The sequence below is a fragment of the Amphimedon queenslandica genome, unplaced genomic scaffold, assembly GCF_000090795.2.
Source record: "Amphimedon queenslandica unplaced genomic scaffold, v1.1 AMPQUscaffold_13460, whole genome shotgun sequence".
Classification (NCBI taxonomy): Eukaryota; Metazoa; Porifera; class Demospongiae; order Haplosclerida; family Niphatidae; genus Amphimedon; species Amphimedon queenslandica.
Window position 1 is genome coordinate 260,167 of NW_003546304.1, and position 23,767 is coordinate 283,933.

The 23,767-nt window shown below is 37.4% G+C and overlaps 4 protein-coding genes across 4 annotated transcripts in view; 2 read left to right on the forward strand and 2 right to left on the reverse strand.

Moving 5' to 3' along the window:
* Window positions 1-592, forward strand: part of LOC100636573 (acetylornithine deacetylase-like) — a 2,482-nt gene extending 1,890 nt beyond the window's left edge. Inside the window, exons 4-6 of the mRNA XM_019994939.1 lie at window positions 15-130; window positions 191-334; window positions 409-592. Coding sequence (XP_019850498.1) covers window positions 15-130; window positions 191-334; window positions 409-525 — 377 coding nt within the window. The 3' untranslated portion in view covers window positions 526-592. The remainder of the gene's footprint in view (window positions 1-14; window positions 131-190; window positions 335-408) is intronic.
* On the reverse strand, window positions 517-9,256 carry LOC100636698 (uncharacterized). Its single transcript, XM_011404754.2, has 10 exons — window positions 9,145-9,256; window positions 8,243-8,968; window positions 6,579-7,540; window positions 6,300-6,521; window positions 5,659-5,759; window positions 5,158-5,221; window positions 4,717-4,851; window positions 3,816-3,903; window positions 3,473-3,712; window positions 517-2,500 (listed from the first exon to the last, which is right to left on the reverse strand). The coding sequence occupies exons 2-10, from the start codon at window positions 8,937-8,939 to the stop codon at window positions 663-665; spliced, it is 4,347 nt and encodes a 1,448-aa protein (XP_011403056.2). The 5' UTR covers window positions 8,940-8,968; window positions 9,145-9,256; the 3' UTR covers window positions 517-662.
* A 79-nt stretch (window positions 9,257-9,335) lies between these two features.
* LOC100633802 (50S ribosomal protein L1-like) lies at window positions 9,336-13,226 on the forward strand. The gene is made up of 6 exons (XM_003385484.3): window positions 9,336-9,667; window positions 10,408-10,485; window positions 11,037-11,223; window positions 11,691-11,788; window positions 11,854-11,938; window positions 13,018-13,226. Exons 1-6 carry the CDS (start codon window positions 9,389-9,391, stop codon window positions 13,104-13,106), a joined length of 816 nt encoding a protein of 271 aa, XP_003385532.1. The 5' UTR covers window positions 9,336-9,388; the 3' UTR covers window positions 13,107-13,226.
* A 259-nt stretch (window positions 13,227-13,485) lies between these two features.
* LOC100636825 (uncharacterized) lies at window positions 13,486-23,694 on the reverse strand. Its single transcript, XM_019994916.1, has 20 exons — window positions 23,533-23,694; window positions 21,826-22,009; window positions 21,241-21,384; window positions 21,097-21,185; window positions 20,618-20,808; window positions 20,270-20,391; window positions 19,932-20,054; window positions 19,732-19,811; window positions 19,408-19,588; window positions 19,165-19,280; window positions 18,804-18,921; window positions 18,688-18,740; window positions 16,352-18,128; window positions 15,962-16,119; window positions 15,558-15,897; window positions 15,257-15,360; window positions 15,036-15,138; window positions 14,721-14,851; window positions 13,962-14,639; window positions 13,486-13,837 (listed from the first exon to the last, which is right to left on the reverse strand). The coding sequence occupies exons 1-19, from the start codon at window positions 23,601-23,603 to the stop codon at window positions 14,522-14,524; spliced, it is 4,203 nt and encodes a 1,400-aa protein (XP_019850475.1). The 5' UTR covers window positions 23,604-23,694; the 3' UTR covers window positions 13,486-13,837; window positions 13,962-14,521.
* Between the last annotated feature and the right edge of the window lie 73 nt (window positions 23,695-23,767).

Here is a 23,767-nt window from a genome sequence, read left to right on the forward strand (position 1 = left end):
ATCTTATTATTTAGATTTCAGTGTTTTGAATACTCGTGGGCCTTGTAGTAAATACTCATTTACAAACTCAGTAACTGGAGAAGAGAAAACAGGCAAGATTGAGTTTAAATTGACTGAAGAGATATTTAAGGTATAAAAATATTATAGTGTATAACTCTATTGCTGCATTCTCTCACTACTTTATACGTAGGGCATTGCATGCAAATTGGATTCTCCTGGTTTCATTCACCTTAATGAAGCAACAAAAGAAGTTATTGGTAGCAGTACACCATACTCTGACTGTGGTAGTCTACCACTAGTTGCTGACCTACAGGAAGCAGGCTTTGATGTTCAAGTAAGTGAATCATGCACTGTTGACCAATATTATAATAATAATAGTTCTACCAAATATTGTTCCTTTTCCTATAGATAACTGGATATGGACATAGTGATGTGTATCACGGAGACAATGAGTATTGCAGTCTTTCCTGCATGCAAAGTGCTATGAAGATTCTCAGCCGTGTGCTTGACAAATTTAACCAGTGATTAAACACTGAAAAACTTTAATTTGTGATTTTTTGACAAAATTTAATCATGAAATTAATTGCAATAACTATAGACTAAAAGTTATGCACAATAGTCTGAACAATGTGTAAAGAGAATAAATGAATTGAAAGTTCTACCTACAAGTCTTTATTAATTTCTGCATTAATCCAATGTAAGCGATCATCCTTTATCAGTTCCTGGACATCAGCTTCACATTCATTGCAGTACAGTGATTTCCTTTCTCCAGGGCTGAACTTAAAGTAGTGGGGGTCAACATTATCAGGATCATTACGAGGACAAAACAAACCAAAATGATACTTAAGACCTATCTGTACGTTATTACAAACGTCGTCGTACACTAATTTACAGAGATTTAGAATTTTAGAACACAGAGAAATGTTGAGCAATCCCTGCTCCTCCCCGTGTGAGTCACTAGCCAGGACTCTGACTTCAATGACACTCTTGTGGTATATTATCTCAATAATGAGAGAACTGTTGCTGTCAGAGCCCGACTTGTATTTAAAGCGAGTCATATTGAATTCATCGCAGGGATCAATCTCGACACTGTCAGGTAATGGAAAAGCTTTTGTGAGCTTGTGATGAAAAAGAACCAGTTGATCACACTGGAAGTAATGCCTGTCAAACTGAACATAGAGACTAAGCTGACGCGGGGATGAAGTATTGGCCTTGTTCCTCAGTGAAGGCATGAAGTGCAACTGCTTGTCATGGACTTTGACTTCAACTGCTACCTTGCAGAACGACAAGTACCAAAGGACAGACTGATACTCACTTTTAGTGAAGAGCTTCTGTGCAATATTTGTAGTGACAAGGCCATGTCTGTAATAGTTGAGGTACTGCTTCTCTTCTGTTGAGAGGTCAAGGGCACGAGTTGAGTGATAGTGCTCTATATAAAAGAGCCTATCTAAGAACTTGATCATTCGGGAGACATCAATGATGATAAATAACTGCTCTGTCCTTGGATCCATTTCAGGATTGAAGATTATAGAGCCAATGTTTCGGAACACAAGAAGACACTCCTTTAAACTATCCTCAGTATAGATACAACAGGAACGAGCCAAGACTGATAAACGCTTCAATGATATAGAGATACTAGTAGGATTGTAAAGGACACTACGTAAAAGAGAATATTTAGCCGGGAATGACTTCAATATGGTCAAATTCTTTGCATGGGCTTTGACAAGACTCTGTATTGAGTCCTTTACAGCTGAGAGCTCTCTATCTCTGAGAACCTTGTCTCCATCGATACAAAACGTCAAAATATTCGGATTGATGATGCTTGAAATACCAAACTCTGTTGCCCACAAGAGGACATGCTTCTTGAGTAGATCAACGAGCTCTTTGACTCCTTCTTCTCCCTTCTCTGTCAAGAGCTGTTTAGTGTACGTACCGACCAGTGTGACATCATACGGCTTATCAGTTGGAGAAATATCAGAATTGAACCATTTCTTCAGACCAGCTATTAACATAAAATACTCAAATTTGCTGTAGAGCTGCATAAATATTTTATCATCTCCTCTCTTCTGGTATCTCTCATAAGACATTCTCGGTGGCTCAGCAGTTGCTGTGGGGACATCTCGCTCAAGATCAATGACGTTGAGTATAACAAGCTGCTTACTGTGGCCAGCCACTACTGGCAGTAACTGTGAAAAAAGAGCACGATTCGTACCAACATCCCACACATTCATATACAGAGGTTGAAAGAGGGCTAGCTGTGTCATGCTGTCCTCCTTTTTCTCTTCCTCAAGCAATGCCTTCACTTTCTTGAAGAGCTTCTCTAACGTACTCTTGACAGCTACCTCACTCATAGAAGGGAAAAGCTTAGACAGTGGTCCAGCTATTGAGTCGGTAGCAAAGGACGGGCTACGCTTCTGACGATAATAATACTTTGCGGTTACTCTTGCTAGAAATTCTGCAGCTGAATCAATACCAGGTATATTCTTCCACTTCGAGTCACCTATAAAACAAAAAATTAATGATACTAGCTAAGGGGTCCAATAGGATTTTGACAATATGCTCAGCAGCCAAAATTTGAGCCAAAGTCCCTGTACTATAGTACAGGGTTCTTGGTCAAATTTTGCCAAAAATGAAGAGGAGAAAATTCTCCATTTTTATAATTTTTTCTGATACATATACATGTACTTATGTTGTGTATCAAGATTGAGCTGATTCCGATCACAATTGAATTTTTCATGAATTTTTAAAGTTGCTCCAAAATCGGGCCAAAGTCCCTGTACTATAGTACAATGTTCTTGGCCAAATTTCGCCAAAAACAAAAAGAAAAGAACTCCCCATTTTTATAATTTTTTTCTGATACATATACATGTACTTATGTTGTGTATCAAATTTGAGCTGATTTTGATCACAATTGAATTTTTCACAAATTTTTTAATTTGCTCCAAAATCGGGCCAAGTCCCTGTTCTTGGTCAAATTTTGCCAAAAATGAAAAGGAGAGAATTTTCCATTTTTATAATTTTTTCTGATACGTATACATGTACATGTACTTATGTTGTGTATCAAATTTGAGCTGATTCCGATCACAATTGAATTTTTCATGAATTTTTAAATTTGCTCCAAAATTGGGCCAAAGTCCCTGTACTATAGTACAGGGTTCTTGGTCAAATTTTGCCAAAAATGAAAATGAGAGAATTCTCCATTTTTATAATTTTTTCTGATACATATACATGTACTTATGTTGTGTATCAAATTTGAGCTGATTCCGATCACAATTGAATTTTTCACGAATTTTTAAATTTGCACCAAAAGCCATATACTATAATACATGTATGTCAGCTTATATCAAACATGCAATTTAGCTCATCTATCATCCCCTGTGGGAAACCCTGAGTATAATTCTGTTGTAAAGCAGGACCAATGACTATTGCTTTGCCATTATCTATTCATCCTCATGCTACATTGTAAGCTTACCAGTCAGTGGATTAATGGTGGCCAATAGTTCATAGAACTCAATGCAAGTTGGCTCTCCATTTCTTGGCTCTGGTATCTGGCCACCGAGCTCCTTCTCTAAAAGGGACTTTAGTAACGTTGTCTTGCCAGCTGAAGGTAAACCCATCAAAGCAACTTGACCTACAGTGAAATCAGCTTCCTCCTCCTTTATTATCTTCCAAAACAGCTCAAGACTAAAGTCTTCAGTTGGATAATCTGATACTATTATCAAAAAGAAAAGAGAGAGAGAGAAGGAGAGATGTTAAATTTTGATGTTTCTTACTGATCAAAATACACATTAATACTGTTTCTATGCATCCCATACCTTCAGCTATGAGTGCTCCACGACCACCTGTCAATTCAAAGTCTTTAAAATTCATTTCAACTGCTTCACGAAAAGATTTTCTCATAGCCTACATCCAAAACAATAGTGGCATAACTTCCATACCAATATCAATTATATTTTATCATTTTCTAACCATCCATTGATTGTAAAAGGAATAGTACAGGCCATTAACTCTAAACTAACAAACACCTCTACTACTCATTCTTGGCATATATTGCTCTCCAATTGTTAAGAGAAAAACAGTAAAAATAGTACTACCCATACACTAGCACTAATACTTATTATGAGATATTAAAGTATATCATTATACTTTACATATGCCCTTAAAGCGGTTTGGAACTGGTTTAGAAATAAATCAGTTTACATGTGGACAATTTCAATGCGGTTTAAACCAACTTATGTAAACCACCTTTACACTACAAACCAGTTTGGATCAAAGGGGTTTAGAAACCAGCTTAATTGTGTCCACATGTAACTATGGTTGAATCAGTTTACAATGCTACATTGCATACATAATACAGCTGCTTCAGTACTTATAAGACCGGTTTGATTACTCAAACCACCTCCTGAGGTGGTTTGAGATAAGTTGGTTTAAACCGCATTGAAATTGTCCACACGTAAACTGATTTATTTCTAAACCGGTTCCAAACTGCTTTAAGGGCATAGTGTAAACGGGGCTTTATGTATGCAATGTAGCATTGTAAACCAATTCAACCACAGTTAAGTGTGGACACAATTAAGCTGGTTTCTAAACCGCTTGGATCCAAACTGGTTTGTAGTGCAAACAGGGCTTATGATTCTATAAATAATTACTTATTTTTATCACTCCATTTTACATGTATATTATTATTATCATGTTTTATTTCATGTAACTACTTACTTCAACCTTCTCGTCTCTCCATTGTTCTCTCTCTGTTGTCTTTCGTCTCATTCTCCTCAGTTCAACCAGCAACATATCGTATTCGTTTTTCAACTGAGACAGTTCCTCTTTTAAACGAAAGTTCTCAGCAATGAGCTGCAACAAATATACCAATAGCATCAAAAATGGTAATTATGATTATAGTTAATTATTATCATAATAGCTGAAAGCTTTTAAGGGACTTAATTTTTTACTGATTTTGCAATTCCATTGATATTTACAAAAAATAAAATCTGTCAAAATCTAGATAATTACAGTACAAGATTGCAGGATTAGGATTTGATTTGTAAAAACCAATGCATAAAAATGATTTTTGGACAGATCCACAAAATTTTAATCCCTTGAAAGTTTTTGGCTATACGATTATTAATGCTTTGTTATGTGTTTGACTGGAGTACTCACTCTTTGAGCTGTTTGCTTTGCTTCCATACTTTGCATCTCTGCTTTCTTCTTCAGTTCTCTCATCCTATAAATTAAGATATAGCTCAATATAGACAGGTGGTCCTGCTGAGTTTAGTTGTTTACACAATGTTAACAGGATTCCAAGTCTATACAAAGCATGAAAGTCCATGTTTGTCTACAAATGCTTCCCTCATGATTACAATGCATGACCTATTGTCCAATATGGAAGACTAATGTAGATTAGGTCATTACAAGCTGACCTGGCAGTCTAAAATTGATTAATAAGCTAAAGCTGAGTCAATACAAAACATTGGCTAGTCGTGTTTGCCAAACAGCAGATATAAAAATTTATTTCTTATGGTCAGTTGAATACTACGATACAGCTAGTCATTTTCACTATAGCCATAATTCATAAAATTCACGTGTTGAAAGAATTAGTACACAAAAATATAAAAACTCATAATGAATTCACAAAGTGTATGAGCAAAGTATATAAGGTACTTTTTATAATCTTGTTCTAGCTTCTGGCGTGAAAGGAGAGATAAGTCTCTGTCTTCTGGTATCTCTGATGTAACCTGGGCAGTCAGGTCTTGCACTCTGATCTATAAAAAAGGAAAAATTAACAAAATCAGACAAAAGGAGGTACAGTAGGAGATCACATTTAGATCTTGCCTGATATTAAAGTCTAACAAAATCCAAATATTATTCCAATATCGTTTTTCCAAACAAACAAGGACCTCCTGCTGATTATAACTACAAGAAAGCTTTTCTATTATTGTATCATAAACAATGCTTATAAATTACATGTAATTAGAGCACCAAGCTAAAGAATAAGTAACAAGTCATTCCTCTCCGCTGGAGGCAGTTATTCTTCTTCTGCTAAGATAATAACAAGACACATGTACCACTAGTTGGGATACCTTGAGAAAGAGTGACTGATCGCTATATCATATGCTCCAATCAGAGGATGATCACAATCAAGTTACAAAACGCAATAATGACTGTCATTCATAAAACCAGTGTTCTGTCTGTCATCATGGAAATACATGTATTATTTAGTAGTTACGATTACTTCAAAATTATTATAAAATTAAATTAATTTGATCCAATCTCAACAACTCGTGAAAAATGCTATAACCTACTTCTAACGAGCTAATCCTTTCGTATGCTTTATCAAGCTCTTTCTGTAAAAGTGACTGATCGTCTTTCTTCTGTTTAGCGTGTCTGCTGTTTCGAGGATATTGCTGCGTCTTGCTGCTAGCATCACTGCTTGGATTAGGCGACTTATCTCTTGGAACAGATAAACTAGTTGATTTCTTCTCCAATAGCTCCATATACTTTTGAATAAGAGGAACCCACGGATCCTATAAAACAAAAGTTTGATGATAATTCATAATAACTATTATAGTATCAAAACTGACTTTTGGAGTCTTTGGAAGTGATGCAGGCCCACCTTCAGCAGAATAAAAAGAGCTAGTTGATTTATCTTCATGATCAGTTTCTTGTGTAACAGGATACCCCACGGGGCCCACATACTGTCCCTGGTGAGCACTAACTGGGACTGGTGACCCATTATCACTAGATATAGGATGAGACACTTCAGTATACCCTGTCAACTTTGGTCTATCATTAGTAGTAGTGACTGGGTTTGATGGACGAGGCGCTTCTCGTTGAGAGGCAAGAGGTACAGGATGGACTGGATAGTTAACAACATTATGATGTGGTAGAGAGTGATACTGGGTCTGTTCCAGTGGCTCATTCACTAACTGTGGTCTTGCTTCTACCATCTCTGGTCTCACATGTTGCAGTACAATTGGGTTCACGTGATGAATGCTCCCATGATGATGATATGGTGGTACCCCTTGAACCATGTGTGGTCTTGCTTGAGAAAGAGGTCTATGCTGATCAGTCTGTACTCGCCTCAATAAGTGCTCCTCTGGTCTCTGATGTGTTTCATAATACATATGATGAGGCTGTGGAGGCATTTGAGGCTGTGGAGGCATTTGAGGCACCATAGGTGGGGAAGAAAAAGCTCCAGAACTAACCTGAGGCAGGCCTGAATAATGTAATCCGTGCATGTGAGCGTGTGACGATAAAACATGAGGATTAGAGGGAGGATGGTACAGGGTATTGTGCTGTACTGGTGCATAAGGTGAGGCATGGTTTGATAATAATTGATGTTCTTGTGTAATGTCGTATGGTGCATTCGGTGAAGGAAGAACATTAACAGCAGGAGAAACAGTTTTACGAGGAGGCATGGTGGAGACAGTGTGAAGAGGAGGACGGGGACTACTGCTAGACTGGGCCTCATTGAGTCTGCTGGGTAAGGAGGAGTACGAGTTCTCAGGAGAAGCAGATTTACGTAAAGAAAAAACAGAATCACCTAAAATCAAGGTTAATAGTATAATTGATTCTGCTATGCAAAATTTATATTGGAGATTAATCTTTTAAGGTATAAATTTATTATCCTAGACATAATTCATTATCTCTGCTAGCACAAATTTAAATTTATATTTGTGCAACAGTTTAGACAAGATGTGAGAAAGAGGAGGTACAGCAGATAAAGTGATTCAATAGTCCATAGCCACAAACACTACACCTGTTAGTCTATTGGGTAAGAGGCTAACCTGCTATTCAGGTTTCAGGTTTCATGGTATAAGCAACAATAACAGGATAATTAATAAAGCATTAATTTTTCCAAGTATCATATATACTTCCTTGTAGGATATAAATTTCCCTACATCTTAGAAATACAGCTTAAACAAATATGACTTCATTTTAAATTATCCCTTTGAGGTTTGTCATTTCCCATGTAAGCACAAAAGCATTACAGCAACAAAAACAAGTTGTTGATTAGTGCAAAACTCCCTACATGCAGATAATTAGCATCACAAAGAAATCAGTTTCAGTTAATTAGCATCACAAAGAAACCAATTTCAGTTGATTAGCATCACAAAGAAACCAATTTCAGTTGATTAGCATCACAAAGAAACCAATTTTCGTACGCGTTCGAATGTACCAAACAAAAAACAAAAGAAATGAAATTCAATAAAATGAAATAGAAAATATATGAAGGTTCACTTACCAGTATCATCTCCTGATGATCTCTGCCGCTCAAAGAAATTATTACTAGAACTGCTCCTGGAGTGAATAGCTGGAGGCTGTAGATGAGTCTGATGAGGCTGAGGAGGAGGAGGAGGAGAGAGAGACGGAGAATCAGTAGCAACTCTACGAGTTATAGGAGAAGTAGAAACAAGCTGTGGTTTACTGAATTGCGAAGATAAGTTCTCTGTAGGTTTGTGAAGTGGCGATTGCTGGTCCTGTACATGTACCTGTGACACCGAACCAATGTTAGTACTACTAGCAGGGAAGCTCTCAGCCTGTAAATTAGCAAAAAAATTATTGGAGCTGTGATGTATTGTGCGTGATGCAGGATGCAAATGATGCTGCTGGTGTGATGCTAAATGTGAGTTCTCTTCCATCATCAATGTATGTCCCCCAGCTGGAGTGGTTTTAGGTCCGCTCGGGTTGTCCTCCAGGGCCTTTGGGTCAGTAGATGGTAAAGAAGATGGCGGTGGTGATAGATCTTTACTTGCTGACTGAGGACTGTCCGAATCCACCACTTGTGGTGAAGCTCTGTTCTTACGACGGTCAGGTGTTGCTGAGAGCGTCCCTACTGTCATTGGTGCAGTACTGTAAGCGAATGCTTCTTCATCTATGTTAGATTCCATTGGAGCTAGTGGTTCTTCACCACTTCTTGTAGCAGCAGGAGAGTTACTCATCTGATGTTGTTGACCAGTTCAGAGTGCACCTATAAATGATCACAGAGTCTACATATTGCAAAAATATGATAACATTGCAGCATTAATTGTGTCATGTGGCATAACTTAAATTATGCTTAGTCATTGTTTGTAGCACAGTCTAATATTATTATTCTAGATATATATAAGATACAGCAGCAAGAGTTCATAATGTTACCAGACTTACCACTGGCTGGGCCTGATGATTGGAGAGACTCAAAAAAGCAGCAGTGGGCCCTGTCGACCTTGAGCTTTAAATAATCAGACCACCATCTGTCAAAGATAGTATGTTTTGATAAGGTATACCTCAATTATAGTGAAAGCACAAAAGGAGCGGGCCGGGGCTCTCCCTGGGACAGCCCCTTATGCTCATCTGTCATTTTTGCGCATTCCATTATCCCACTGAGTAACTATAAACTATACCCACGTGAATGGTAATGCTGCTTCTTCGGACAAGAGGAAGGACACGAGGCACATGGCTGTCCTCCTATATTATTAATTCTTGCTCTTTCTTAAAATTTGCATCTACAGTAAAGGTTACCCAGAGAGACCCAAACCCGTCTCCTTCCCACAGACGCCAGCCGCGAGTTTACTTACTTAATCACTACAAGGAGCCCTTCGTGTCTTTGGAGGAAGGACTCAGAGCTCTCAGAGCTTATTCTTTATTTAGACCAGAGACGGTGGAGATCAGTCTTAAATTCAACTTGAAAGTGAGAAGAATGCAGATTTCACGTGTTGGTACCAGTAGGCGGAGCTATAATTATGTTAATTAATTAAGCCATTATAGATTATACATGAATTTAAAATAATTATTATTGTGAATTAGTATAATTATTATCAGAGCCTGAAATAAGAGTTGGACATTTTCCGACTAGTGTCTGACTGAATTTTATGTTGTATTATTTTGTCTAAACAACTTAATTTTTAAAATTATGAGTTACATGAGCTTCATAAACTGACAAGCACTGCAATACAGTACATGACAGTTTGAGAATATTGTAAATTCATAAGAAGTTAAACTTGATAGGAATCAGCTCAAAGTTGATACATAAAAACATTTGTATATATGTATTAGAAAAAATTATAAAAATAAAAAATTTTCTCCTTGTGATTTTTGTCTCCTGTAAGGGTCTTAGGCCTAATTTATGAGCAACTTGACAATCCACTGACAAGAAGCTGCATGGGTACTATGCCAAAATCCTATAGCAAACCCTGTCCGACTGTTTCATAAAAATGGCAGATTAAATTAATCAATGTTCAGATACAATGTCTGAGCATTTTTGAATATAATTTCTGGCTTTGTCATATAGTGCTAAGCCTGATTATGTTGATTTTGGAATAGAATTTAGTGATTTGCATGCGTCAAAAGGTCAACTATTGATCAAAAAATTGACTTGATGCTGGTGTAGCATCATAATTATGATAAATATACTTTTCTTCCTCTTTTCAGGGTCAAAATCAGATCAGAGGCACTATAGTATTCCCACACTACTTTGGCGGAAAATCAAAAATTTTAGTTTTTGCTGAGGTATGTGCATTGTGTAATTCAGTAATTGTAATTGAGCTGTATTCAATGAATAGTATGTGATGAGTCATTATTATTATGATGACTATGCAGATCAGATCAATGCTGAAGTAAACTGTAATATTAAGCTTGCATTGTAGATCGTGCTGATTAAAGGCCTTTTCACACTGGCACAGTTTTCAAAGCGCTTTGTTGATACAGCTGAAATAATGCGCATTGATCGTGTTCACACTAGCAGCTGAATTATATATCATTTTGTGTTCCTGTTGCCATTGGTTTACATTGATCTAAGCGCATCACTTCACATCAATCCACCTCTAGCTCTCCAGGTGAAGTGAGAGTGATGCACATTAATTAAAAACCACTCTAGTGTGAACACGATTAATGCATATCAATGCGCATTACTTGTGCCAGTGTGAAAAGGCCTTAAGTATGCTACAACATTTAATGACTTTTGACCTCTAAACTCTTTAATGCTTGCTTGTTTTATTCACTATAATTCTTATTCATTATAACTTGTTCATGTTTTTGTTGTCATTATTCTTATTTGTTAGGATTCTGCAGCAACTTCAGCTAAAGAAGCTGGCGCCAGTGTAATTGGTGGACTCGAATTAATAAAGGAAATAGAAACAACAGATGTCGTCCCTGATTGCCATGTTATCCTCTCGACTCCTTCTATGCTGGAAGAAGTAAAGAAGATAGCGAGAATACTCAAAACAAAGATGCCCTCTGAGAGAAGAGGTATAATGGCTATACTTTACACTTAAAAGCAAATTCTTAAAAGCTACCTTGTAAAAGCACTTACCAAAAATAGTTATAAGTTATGTGAACTATCAATGCATGTTTGTGGTAATGATAGCATAGCTGCTGACTGTGCAGTGAGAGAGGTCATGTGTGGGCTAACTCAGCATAAGTTACAAAACACCAAAACCACAACAGCTGACATGTGATTTAGGTGTCATTATTATGTGGTTTTACTTTACTCACTTTCTATGGGGTGCATAAGGACATCGTGAGCCATTGGTCTATGTAACAGTGAAATATGATTTAAGTGTTCATGATTTCAAGTGTAGAATTATATAGCTCAAATTTACTGCATAGTGTTATAGATGTAATAAATATTGAAATTAGTCTGTGAATTTAAAATGCTCTAAAACAAGCATGAATTATTGAACTCATGCTACTAGTTAGTGTTCTGTATTCTGTAGGGACTGTAGTTGAAGATATACCTAAAGCCATGGAACAATTTGCACACACTAAAGCATATCGGAGCATTGATGGCATACTCAACATAGGTATTGGTGAGGTGAGCCTCAGCAAACAAATAGAATATTGTCATTGCCTTAACTAATTATTATGTTTGTTATGCAGATAAATTTTCCCAATGTTAAAATTAGAGAAAATCTTGATGCGTTGATGAATTTGGTTCTAAGTCAGAGAGAAAAAGTTAAAAAAAGTAATGGGCACACTATTAATATATCATACTGCATGCATGCAAATACACTGCATATTCAGCATATAATTGCATTATGATAAGTCATACCGTATAGCCACTAAGTTTTGAGGCAATAAACTTTTGCAAATCAGGCCACAAGTCTTTTTTTCACAAATTAACTTTCGTCATAGATATTAGAGTAAATGAAAGGGATTAGAAACGGGGTGTAGCAACAGGAAATGTGGGTTCGGTTACCACATGACAGCCATTAGTGTTTTGACTGTATTCCCATCTCCTCCTCCATTGGTGAAGCTGCTCTGGATGGATTTCGAAAGAAATTTGTGTTGCTCCAGGATAGCATAGCCTACTCCACATAGAATGTTTAGAGCTACCTGCAGCAAGGTGTTTGTCTCTGTAAAGTCATTTTGCAACCAGTTATAGGTACACAAAGTTGCCTGTTTTTGAAACACTTAATTGTTTATAAAACACTCGAGTGTTATAGTATCAATGAGCGAGTTGGGTCATTCCATAGGAGATTTCAAGCTCTTTGATGTTTATATTTATTCATAGCTCAAGATCAACATGAGTCTTTTGGCAGGAAGAAAAGGTGGTATTTTTAGTGAAAGTGACACAGTTACTAACGCATGCATTGATTTACTTAACAAAAAAATATTGATAAAAAGCATGAACACTGGTTAGTATTGTGTGTGAGTTTTGTTTCCATAAATGGCATCCTCTTGGAGTTATTCAAAAATAAAGCAATAAAATCTGTGATTTTTGCTCCAAAATCTATTTAAAAAATCCCAACCCGCCTCTGTTTGTTTAGCAACAATACAAATTGCCTACGCCCACGCTTCTGTTTCCAATCCCTTTTATTTACTCTAATATCTATGCTTTTGTAGCTTCCATAAAGCCACACCCAAGAGAGCCAATATCTACATGTCATTATAGGTTGAGACGATAATTTTACAGAATTAACTTTTTTTCAAATATGGAAAATTAGCAAAAATTATACCCTCGAAATTAAGCGGCTATACGGTATACTGCATCATGAACATCCACAGATTCACAACTCAAGTTTTTGTTTTCTTCTCCTATAGAGGATTTCATTAAAAAGATAACTTTAAGTACAACATATGGACCAGGATTTGATCTACTCATTGACAATATAATCAATATTAAAGACTAGATTAGTTATTCATAATACTTATAATGATTAATGTCTTGAATAAACTGGTTTACACACATACTCAAGCAAATTACTACGGAATTCTAATTCCCGTCTTTGTATGTACAAATGACAACTTAATTATGACAAGGATTATAATAGATCCAGTGTCAGTCACACACATGGAATGATCAATAATACGTGTGCATGGTGAGGGTAGAGGGGAGTGTCACATATTGCATTATTTAGCGCTTGACTACTCCACTGGCTAATATGTTAGTGTCCATGCAAGTAAAAACAATGATATCAATAGAGTCATGCACCATGTGCAGTTTATGTTGAGCCTGCAAGGATTGAGCATGCGCTGGCATGGTAGTCTAGCTAGCATGCATGAGGCATGTTGTGCTATAGTGTCTATGAAGATTACTCATGACAATTAAAACATTCCATGATTGGAAATATTAGGATACACATGATGTTTTGCATAACTAATGAAATGAGTATTACGAATGAACTGGTTTGTTTTATTTGTCCTCTTCATCAGGCTTGACTTGTTCCTGTGGGTCTGTAGACATCATCCAGTCATCAATCAATGCATTGTAGTCAAAGAAGTGAAGAGGATTAGCTGTAGTGCTGTGATGCTTCTCTCCCTGGTACGGGACGAGTCCAATGCTGCAATATTCGTTGAAATCATCATGAGCCAGTCCACCCAGTAGCACCTGGTAGGCTTTCTTTGATGTTGCAAGCGATGGCTTTTAGTAGTAAAAAAATAAAAATAAAACAGATCAGTAATTATTATTAGTTAAACAGGCTATATTATTATAATTTATTGATTTCTAGTATTATAAATATAGTCTAGTGCTATGTATTGCTAACTTTGACAGAAAACTTGAGCTCTTCATGAAAATCAACTTCAGGCTCCGGATTCATTTTCATTTCTTCCATTTCTTTAGACACTGCCTCGTGGTCTATACTGTGTTTCTTGCATTCTTCCTCGACGTAGCTACTCAAAGATTTCTCTCCTGCAAAAACAGCTTCAAGTGCTTTGGGCATCTTTTCACTGATTTCAACCTCTTGACCTGTCATTAATGTCAAGCCCTGTAAAATCCCGTAATTTAACAAGTGCAGGGAAATTCGTTACATAACAAGGGCGTGTCGTTACGTAATACCAACCCTACACTTAACTCTTAATGTTATAATAAAATTTAAAAAACATCAAAAAGAGAACAAAAATAATAATAATAATTAAATAATAATAATAATAATAATAACAGGACTGAGATAGAGACCCTAAACTGAGGATGAATGAATGAACGTGAATATAAATTAAAAAGCAGGAGTGAAGTGAAGTGTGTGCATGCATCATTCAGTTAGAATATACATCTTCTCTTGACTGCATGCACAATGTGTGCTTAATTCCTAGACTATGTTTTCTTTTATTTAATAAGAGAATGAAGGCAATGAAACTGGAGCTCCTTTGATATGGTTGGATCAGAGCTGCTAACATGAACACCAGCCAGTGCTTGAAGCAATGAATGATCACTAATATCAGTACTATAAAGAAAGAGAGAGAGAGTGGAAGGTAAATGTATTATTAGTAGTACATGCTCAGTTGCTCATGCTGCACTTTCTTACTTGAGGGAGCTATGGAGCTTCTTCAAAGATGTAGATAAGTCACTAATTCGTCCTTCCTCCAGTAGACCAGCAGACATCATTTGTCCCTGCTCATTTAAAGCCATTAATCCATCCTCCATACTAGACAGGCACTAGAATAATAAATAAATTATAGTAATAATAAATAACAGTTTTTGCTCTATTTGTTTTTGTTTTATTTCATCACTCTCATAATAAGACTGTAATAAATAAACAGGTTATAATTAGTATTTGCATGTACAGATAAATAACTATAATAATTTATTAATACAAGTATGTACATGTACATGTACTTACAAATTCAGGAGGGAGTTGCATGTCCCATAGTGTAGACACAGAGTGAATTAGTTGTTGTACGGAATATGACGGACGTGCAGTTCCAATCAATACTTCACCATCGCTAAAATAATACAATAAAAGGCAGTAAAATAATGAAAAAGAATAATGTAAAAAAATAATGCATTAATTGCTAAGAATAATAATTATTATAATAATGACATGATTAATGTAGGAATTACTTTGTTCTTTGGCTTTTCGATACAGCCACTATCTTACAGGTGAGTGTATCAGTATCAGCCACTATAGCCACTCCATGCTGTACTGGCTCATCAACAATAGAATACTACACAATAGAAAAACAATAATAAAACAAATAAATGAATTAGCAAACAGGCGAGTATACATGTACATGTACATGTAATCTTATGTACTGATACACTATAGAGGTCCCACTGAACCCAGCTCATAAACCCCAAGTGTATATACATGTACATGTACATGTATATAACATGCAGTACTATACAATGTGTATGGGCTTACTTTTATCATTGCCGACAGATCACTGACCAATTGATCCTTAAACTCATCAAAAGGCTGACTAGTACCGTGTAACACAAAATGAGGCATATACCGTTCACTGTGACCAGCCATCAGAGAGTGACCGAAATCAGAGAGCTCACCCCCTCCTCCTCCTAATACTCCTCCTCTTCCAAGAGCACTCACTCCTCCTAGTGAAGAGGAGGAGTGTATGCTTGAGGTAGGAGGAGTCTTAGAGAGATAGGTCATGCGTGGGGTTGAGCTAGCTGAAGCAGGGTGGGACGAAGGGAGGGTGGGGGGAGGAGAGAGCAAAGGTAGTTCGGAACCAATGTCTTCATCAAGACTATAAATCAAATAGTAAGATTTGATACAAAGCGTTGGATTTGGTGTATGCTAACTATGCTTACTTTTGAATGTCGATCTCAGAGAAGTCCTTAAACTGTTTTTCCAGTCTATCATTATTAGCTGAAAGGAGACCATTAGCTGCTCCATTACCAAATGAAGACATTGATAGATATGACAGACTACGGGCGGAGAGACTTTCTTCAACATTAATCTCTGCAACCTATAGAAATACAAGTACATACATTGTACATTGTACAATAAATTACTTATTGTACATGTACACTTATATCAAAAGTTATTTTCACAGTTCCTTAAATTCATTATAGCAAATAATAATACTAATAATAGTAAGAGCCAATTTTGATTTTAAAAACTGTAGCCATAATACTTAATTCAATATTTAATTTTCAGTTACACCATTACATGTGCACATGTACTGGCATCTAACTTACATTTAAATGATTTGATGACGGCGAGAGTTGATCCTGTAGCTCAGGACAGTCAATAAGAGGGAGTCCTTTATAACTGTTGTTCCTGGGGATACTGGAGCCAGGATTGTCATCAGAGGATTGTATTATAACTGGAGGAGGACCAGCCATTGAACTAAGAGCAGGAGAACTAGCACACTTTAAACCACCAGAAGAGAAAGGCTGTCCCTGAGGCAGAGAGGAAGGATTGGAGGTGAGTTGAGATGAAGCATCAGTTGTTGTCCCACTACTGGGCAGCATTATTGAGGGCTTCTTCCTCTGCTGGCTGTCATAAGACTGACTGAACACATGAGCATCATCAACCCTCAGTAAACTTGACTGGTTCACTGGGGTCTCTTGGTCTTCTGTGCCAGCCAATGGAGAGGATAAACCTAATTCATTACTACCGGCAGGCTGGTAATGACTAGGAGTAAATGAGAATGCACCAGGACAGTATCTACCAGTGCTTGGGATGGAGTCATTGCCAGGATAAGCTCCTGTAGCAGCTAGTGACATGCTGGATGATTGCTGAGGGTAAGAAGACTCTGTCCTACTACCTGCCCTGAAACTAGACCCATTGCTCATCTGTAGACTATCAAAATCAGTGAGTCTCTCACTGTCGGTTGTAAGTATTGATGTGTGCTCAAACACACCAGAGTCAAAGCTACTGCAGGTCCCCTGTCTCTTCGATAGTCTGGACTGAGCCGGGGGCTGTTGGCTGAGGCCAATGGAAGTACCTGAGGGATTACGTGAGATGTTAGTGGTGTGATAACCTGTGGAGAGCGAGTCTGTACTGGACTCACTCAATAGCTTGCTTCCCGGAGACTCTTTCTCGGGGAAACTCCTCAGGCTAGAGTTTACTTTATTGTGCCCGTCATAGCTCCTAGTCCTCCAGTCATTGTTGAGTAAAGGAGAGGAAGCACCCAGTCTTCTCTCTGCCCCCCTGCTCCCTCGTCTGGGCCTCCACAGTATCCTATTAGTATCAACAGGACATACACTGTATAGGCTGGACTGACCAGAGGAGCAATCGGCACACTCACACCCTCCTCCCTTCCCTCCACTAGTGTTGATCTTATACCCATTCAGTAGAGGAGAAGTCATACTGCTCTCTCCTCCTCTTCTTTGCAAGTTAGTCACAACCCCAGTGCTGTATGTCGAGTGAGTTGGTACACATGTGAATGGGGTCAGACTACTCTTCTCTTTGGCGGAGTGCTGTCTCCCCATGTAGCTAGAATTACTGAGCATTCCAGCAGGGACCGACTGACAGACGCTATTGCTATCAGTGACGTGTCTCAGTATTGGCTTGGGTACCTGTAGAGGAGTCGTAGTGCAAGATGTCAGTCCGTCCAGACTACCACAAGAGAGAGTCATTGAGCTCTGGTTCAAGGAACTCCCGTAACTGGACGCCCGAGAGATGCTGTTCCCACGCCCTCCAATACTAAAAGGGTGTGGCTTCACCAGCGGGGCTTTCTCCACCCTCTCCAAACTGCTAGACATGGTAGGAACTGAACTCCTCCCACTCTCACTGAGGAGGGTCAGAGACGAGCCGTCGCGGGAGTCGGGAAAGATGTCACTCTCTTCTAACTCGTCGAAATTGAACTGAGACTCCATGAAGCTCTTGAAGAGTCCTTGCTCCTCAATCTCAGAGCAACGTATGAAGTAGGAGAGAAGGTAGAGTAGCCGGCAGACCAGCGAGGCTGATTTACCAACGACCACTGTACGGGATATTGTAAGAGGATCAGAGACTGCACCACATAAATCACTAAAAAGTAAAAAATGAATATACACTGTAGATGGAGATTCCAAACAAAATTGGATTTTTAAAAGTTGCTTTCAAATCGGGCCAAAGTCCCTGTACATGTAGTACAGGGTTTTTGGTCAAATTTTGTCAAAAATAGGAAGAAGAGAATTCTCCACTTTCATAATTTTTCCTAATGTACATGTACTTATATTGTGTAGAAATTTTAAGCTGATTTCGAACAAAATTGGATTTTTAAATAAATTCTTAAAATTGCTCAAAAATTGGGCCAATGACCATGGGCTATAAAACAGGGAAATCACTCCAACAGAAATCTTAATTTTTATAATTTTTCTGATGTGTATGCATGTACAGCTGTACATGGTCATGTACATGTACATGACCATGTGTAACTACTAATCCAATTTTTTTACAATGGTAATATAATTCGTGCACATGTACTATACATGTACATGTACACGTATACAGTAATATAATAGTAGCATTAATGTACATGTACATGTGTTATTTTTATTATTTTTAACATTTCCCAGTAATAGTAATAATAATGTCTCAAACTTACCCAAATTGAGCCCACAGAGGATTGTATGGGTGTGTTTCGGCAAGAACTGCCAGCTGTAAAATAAAATAACAAAAAATTGACTTACATGTACATGTACAAGCATTTTGAAAACTCACCGATTTTGAAGCCATTTTGTCATGATGCCTTGAAGTGGCCATTGAGCTACTCTTACTAACAGTATATACCCATGCTAAATGATAGCTCAATACAGCAGTGAGGAGCGAGGATAGGAAACTACATGTACATAGGAACAATACCAATAATGAATTAAACAATAATGGGCGTACATGTACATGTACATGTACATGTATGTGTGTGGTACTTAAAAAATATAAAAACAATGCAATGAATCTGTAATGCTATTCATGAGCATGTTGTGTCCCCTGACATGAATTTGTAGACTTCACAGTACGAAATAAATAATAATATTAATAATCATACCTGTACATGTACATGTATTTGCTCTTAATTTCTTACTATTTTGACTCTTTTGTTTCAAGTTGTATCGTAAGTGATTTCAGCGTTGAGAGAAAACGACAGCAAATCTCACGTTTGTTGCTAGCACCACCAACTATCTCTAGCCAAACTGGAGCCTATAAATGAAAATTAATAAATAAAAGAACCAGCACCTATATACATGTACATGTACATCCTTGCATGTTACAAGCATAAATTTTATGCATACATTTAGATTGTACATAATATTTTTGTATGATTTACTTTGATTCTCTGAGCACAGTAAAGTGATTTAAAACTGTCCACAAAGCTCTCGTATGCTTTCATTACAATCTCAGCCAGTGCTTGTCTCCTTCCCCAGAGTGTCTCCTCTACCCTCTCCCTCAACTGCTCAAGGCTTGAACTGATGAGATTGAAATGAGAGAAAAAGAACTCCTGGAATTGTCTATTAAAAAAATAGAGATACATGTAACATGTACATGTACATGTATTTATGTCAAAATATCTATCACTCATTCACAGATCAGGCATTGATGAGTCACACTAATTCTCCCTCCCTCTCTCTCTCTTGGTAGTTGGTAGACGTACTCTCTTTCAGCTGGCTTCATGTTATGAAGTGAAAACACAACACCAATGGCATACTTTCTTCCTCTTCGACTTCCGGTTGACTAAAATTAAACAAAATTAATAATGAAATGTGCATGTAAGCAAAATTTCAAGGCATGCATGTATACAACAGTGCAAACAGGCGGTGTTACAGTATTAAGAGATTAAGGGTGTGTTTGTACCTGGTCCATTGGTTTAAGTATCCTATAGTACAGCTCTGATCCATTCTCTAAACTAGTTGATCTCACTCTTTGTATGCGTCTAGTCAAACTTGAGGTAAGACTACTAGGGACACCAATACTGAGCTACAGTAGAGGGGAGAGAGAGAGAGAGAGGTGATTAGATTCCAACAAATTATCACTATGTGGCATAAGATTATTGGCAGGGATGTACTGTATAGAGTCTATCAATGGAACAATTAACAACTCATTCAAAGACAAAACAAGGCAGACTCCATCCAATATCAGTAGATATAGAGAGGATATCATTGGTACACATACAGAGGATATCTTATACTTACAGAGTGAGTTGGAGAATAGTCAAAGTTCCCACTGTTAGCCAGGGAGGTGCTGCCTGTAGGAAGTGAAGCAGTTGGTGAGTGACCAGGAGAGAAATAGGACTGACTTAAGCCTTGTCTGGAATCTAAATCATAGGATTGAGAATTAAAAGGTCACAATACAGAGTACATTGTTAATGTAAAATGTACATGAACATGAATAAAATGTAAATTTTCATATATACATGTACATGTAGTAAAAACAAATACTTAAGTACATGTACATGTACAATGTATACACGTACATCTACATGTATGTATATGTACACGTACAAGTATATGTCATGTGCATGTATCTAGATTGTCTCTTACCAGGTGAAGATGAAGGTGGTCTTAGTGAGCAGTGGAAGTTATTCTGTTGAGTTGATGGCGTCTGCTGCTTTGGTATCAGTCCTGGGTCACCAGGTAGAGGACAGCTCTCAGAGAAATCGTTCAAACTGCAACTGGAGAGCATCCTCTTCTGAGCAAAGAACACCTTGGTTACCATGAGCTGCTCCTCTGACCTGAGGAGGAAACGATAATTAATATAATAATATTGACAGTCTAAAATAATTAAACTACATTCATGTAAATGCAGTGTACTGTACATGTACAATAATAACTTGTACATTTGTACATTTTAAAAAAAGTTTGCTTTACAGTCCCTTATTATTATTATTATCATCGTTTTTAAAATTTTGTTTGTGAATGATGATTACTCAAGCATAAACCTACAGATGTATGCATGTGCATACACATGTATATAGGCACACCTGTATAGAGTACACGTGTACAATACATGCTACTATTACCTTATGTAATGTATCTTAACTGAATTCCCCATTAACTTCATTGGCATTGAACCAAACATCATTTCACCTAGGAGCTCTGAATCAGAGCTCTGAGTAGAAAGAGTAAGAGAGACTTTAATGTGTACATCATTAGGACCAACTCACTGGACGTCTTGTAAGATTAGACTTTGACCTGTAACTGTTCCCAAGGCTACTTGTGATACTTGAGGTTAGACTGTTACACATCTCGTGTGTACAATCATCATTACGATAACTTCTAGTTAAAGAGGAATTGATTGATAAGTGAACCTAAAGAAAGAGAGAGGGGGGGAAAAGAGGGGGGGGGGAAGAGAGAGAGAAGGAAAGAGAGAGAGAGAGGGGAGGAGGAGGTAAGAGAAAGGATGAAGTCATTATGAACACATGTCTATCACATGCTACTTAAATCACCATCTTTTGATGTCTAAATGGCTTATAGATGACTAAACAATATCAAACATTGGGAATGCATAGACGGACCTGTACACAATCATGAGTATACAGTGCTCCTCCAAAGCAAACAACTAGTATACACACAACCAGTCATGTGAGTACATAAAGCCTGTACTAAAGTATAAACTCAATCAAATTAATAAAATAATATCCTTTTCTACCATCATATAAATGTAGTACATATTTGTATGGCAGCAATCAATAGTACAGTGATAGTAAATACTCTGTCAATAATGTACATGTACATGTACATTCCCTTACGTTGCTTTCAGATATATCCTGGTTGCTGCTCGTTGATGCTTGGTGAGCTTTCGTGTCAAATATTTGCTTCTTTCCTCGTCCCTCGTGATCCTGATACAAGACAAGCCTGACACAGGACGAGTCAAATGGAGGTGGAGACCAGCCGTCTTGAGCTATCAACCTCTTGGACTTTCTCTCTAAAGTACTAACAAGAAGAGAGAGGAGAAGAGAGAAATTAAAAGAAAGGAAAAGTAAGTTAGATGTCACTAATATAATATATAATACATACTGTAAATTTCACTATAAATGACTCTATAATTTTACAGGTACATTACATGAACAGAGCATCCTATGTAACAGCATACATGTAAGACCATCAAAATGAGAGGAGTGTCATTAGCACAACAGCACATTCTAATAGCAGGAATATCATGTGATGAACACCAGCAGCACCATTAATGCTAATCATGGTTTGTTTAATAAAGGTAAGAATATTCATAGGAGGTCACCTGAGTAACCTATGATCTTTTGCTAAGAGGGTGCATAATACCCTAACAATAAGTTTATCCATATCACATATTACATACAACAGTATACTGTTCAACAAAATACAGTAGTACCTACTATAATAATAACAAATAGTGCGTATGGACATGTATCTAAGATACTAGAGAAATATGTCAATATTATTACTAAAGGGAGTCATGCCACTGACTCCATCACATGCCCACGGTTAGAGTTACACAGTAAACTCTTGCTTGAGGGGAAAGTGAAAGAGAACAATCTCCTCATAGATAAAGCTCCTTTTATATAATCATCTTCTGGCACTCCTCCGCTTCTTATAACCCTCTGAGGGAAGTCCCTCATTACTATACAATGTACATACAATGGGTGCATGCATGATCAATTAGTATTGGATAGAACTAAAACAGACTATAACAAAGCTCATAAATAAAATGATGTATAAGATACAAGAAGAACACAGTCATGTGAGGAAAGGTATACAAATATTATAACAGGACTGGGTGAGAGGATCATATATCATGTGATTGAAGCATGCTTAGCATGCACTGGAGAGAGAGAGAGAGAGAGAGAGAGAGAGATCGAAAGAGGAGACAAGTACAAGTGTAGCATTACAAAGCATGTGATGGACTGACAATAAGTGAACAAGATAATGATGTGAGCACTGTCCATACTTTATTAATAATGATAATAATAATAATAATGAAACTAGTAATGTGACTAGCAATATAATATAATCCTGCATAATAACCACATGACCAGTTATAACAAAAAGGAGAGAGAGAGGGAGGATATTATGTACAATAATCGTATGAAAGATTTGCAAAGTTGTTGTTGCTCTTGCATTAAGAGCTGTAACATACAATACAATACAATATTGCATACAATGAATAAAATGCTGTCAGTAACATGACTTGCATGATATTATACCCTGAAGACAGCTCTGTTTAATATGATTAATAGAGGATATGCAGTGTACTTAATAGTAGGTGTGGAGGTGAGAGGAAGCTCATAAGGCAAGGAATTAACTCTCCTTTTAGTTGTGATTATAGCCTATAGCACCAGGAATCATGTGCATTGCAAAAAAAGGAGAAATTTCTGGGTTTTATTTATTCTCTCCACCACCACACAAGAAAACACTAACACATTGTCTACACAGTTTACAGAGCCAGTGTGGTCTACTTCAGTAGTAAATGAAAGACTCACGCCGTCTCCTTGGGAACGGGTTGCTTTTTAGCTGGCAAGACGTTGTTGAATATTCTTGCAAACATGTCCATTATCTGGTGGCTCTTTATCCCTCGCTTTCTTCTCAGTCTAGTCCAAACCGCTACTCGTGTGGGATACAAACTCTCGATACTTCAGCGCACCATTATAATAATCATCAGTCAGTCAACAGTCATGTGATGTGGGGTGTCCCTGTTCATTAGGAAACCATTAGCGG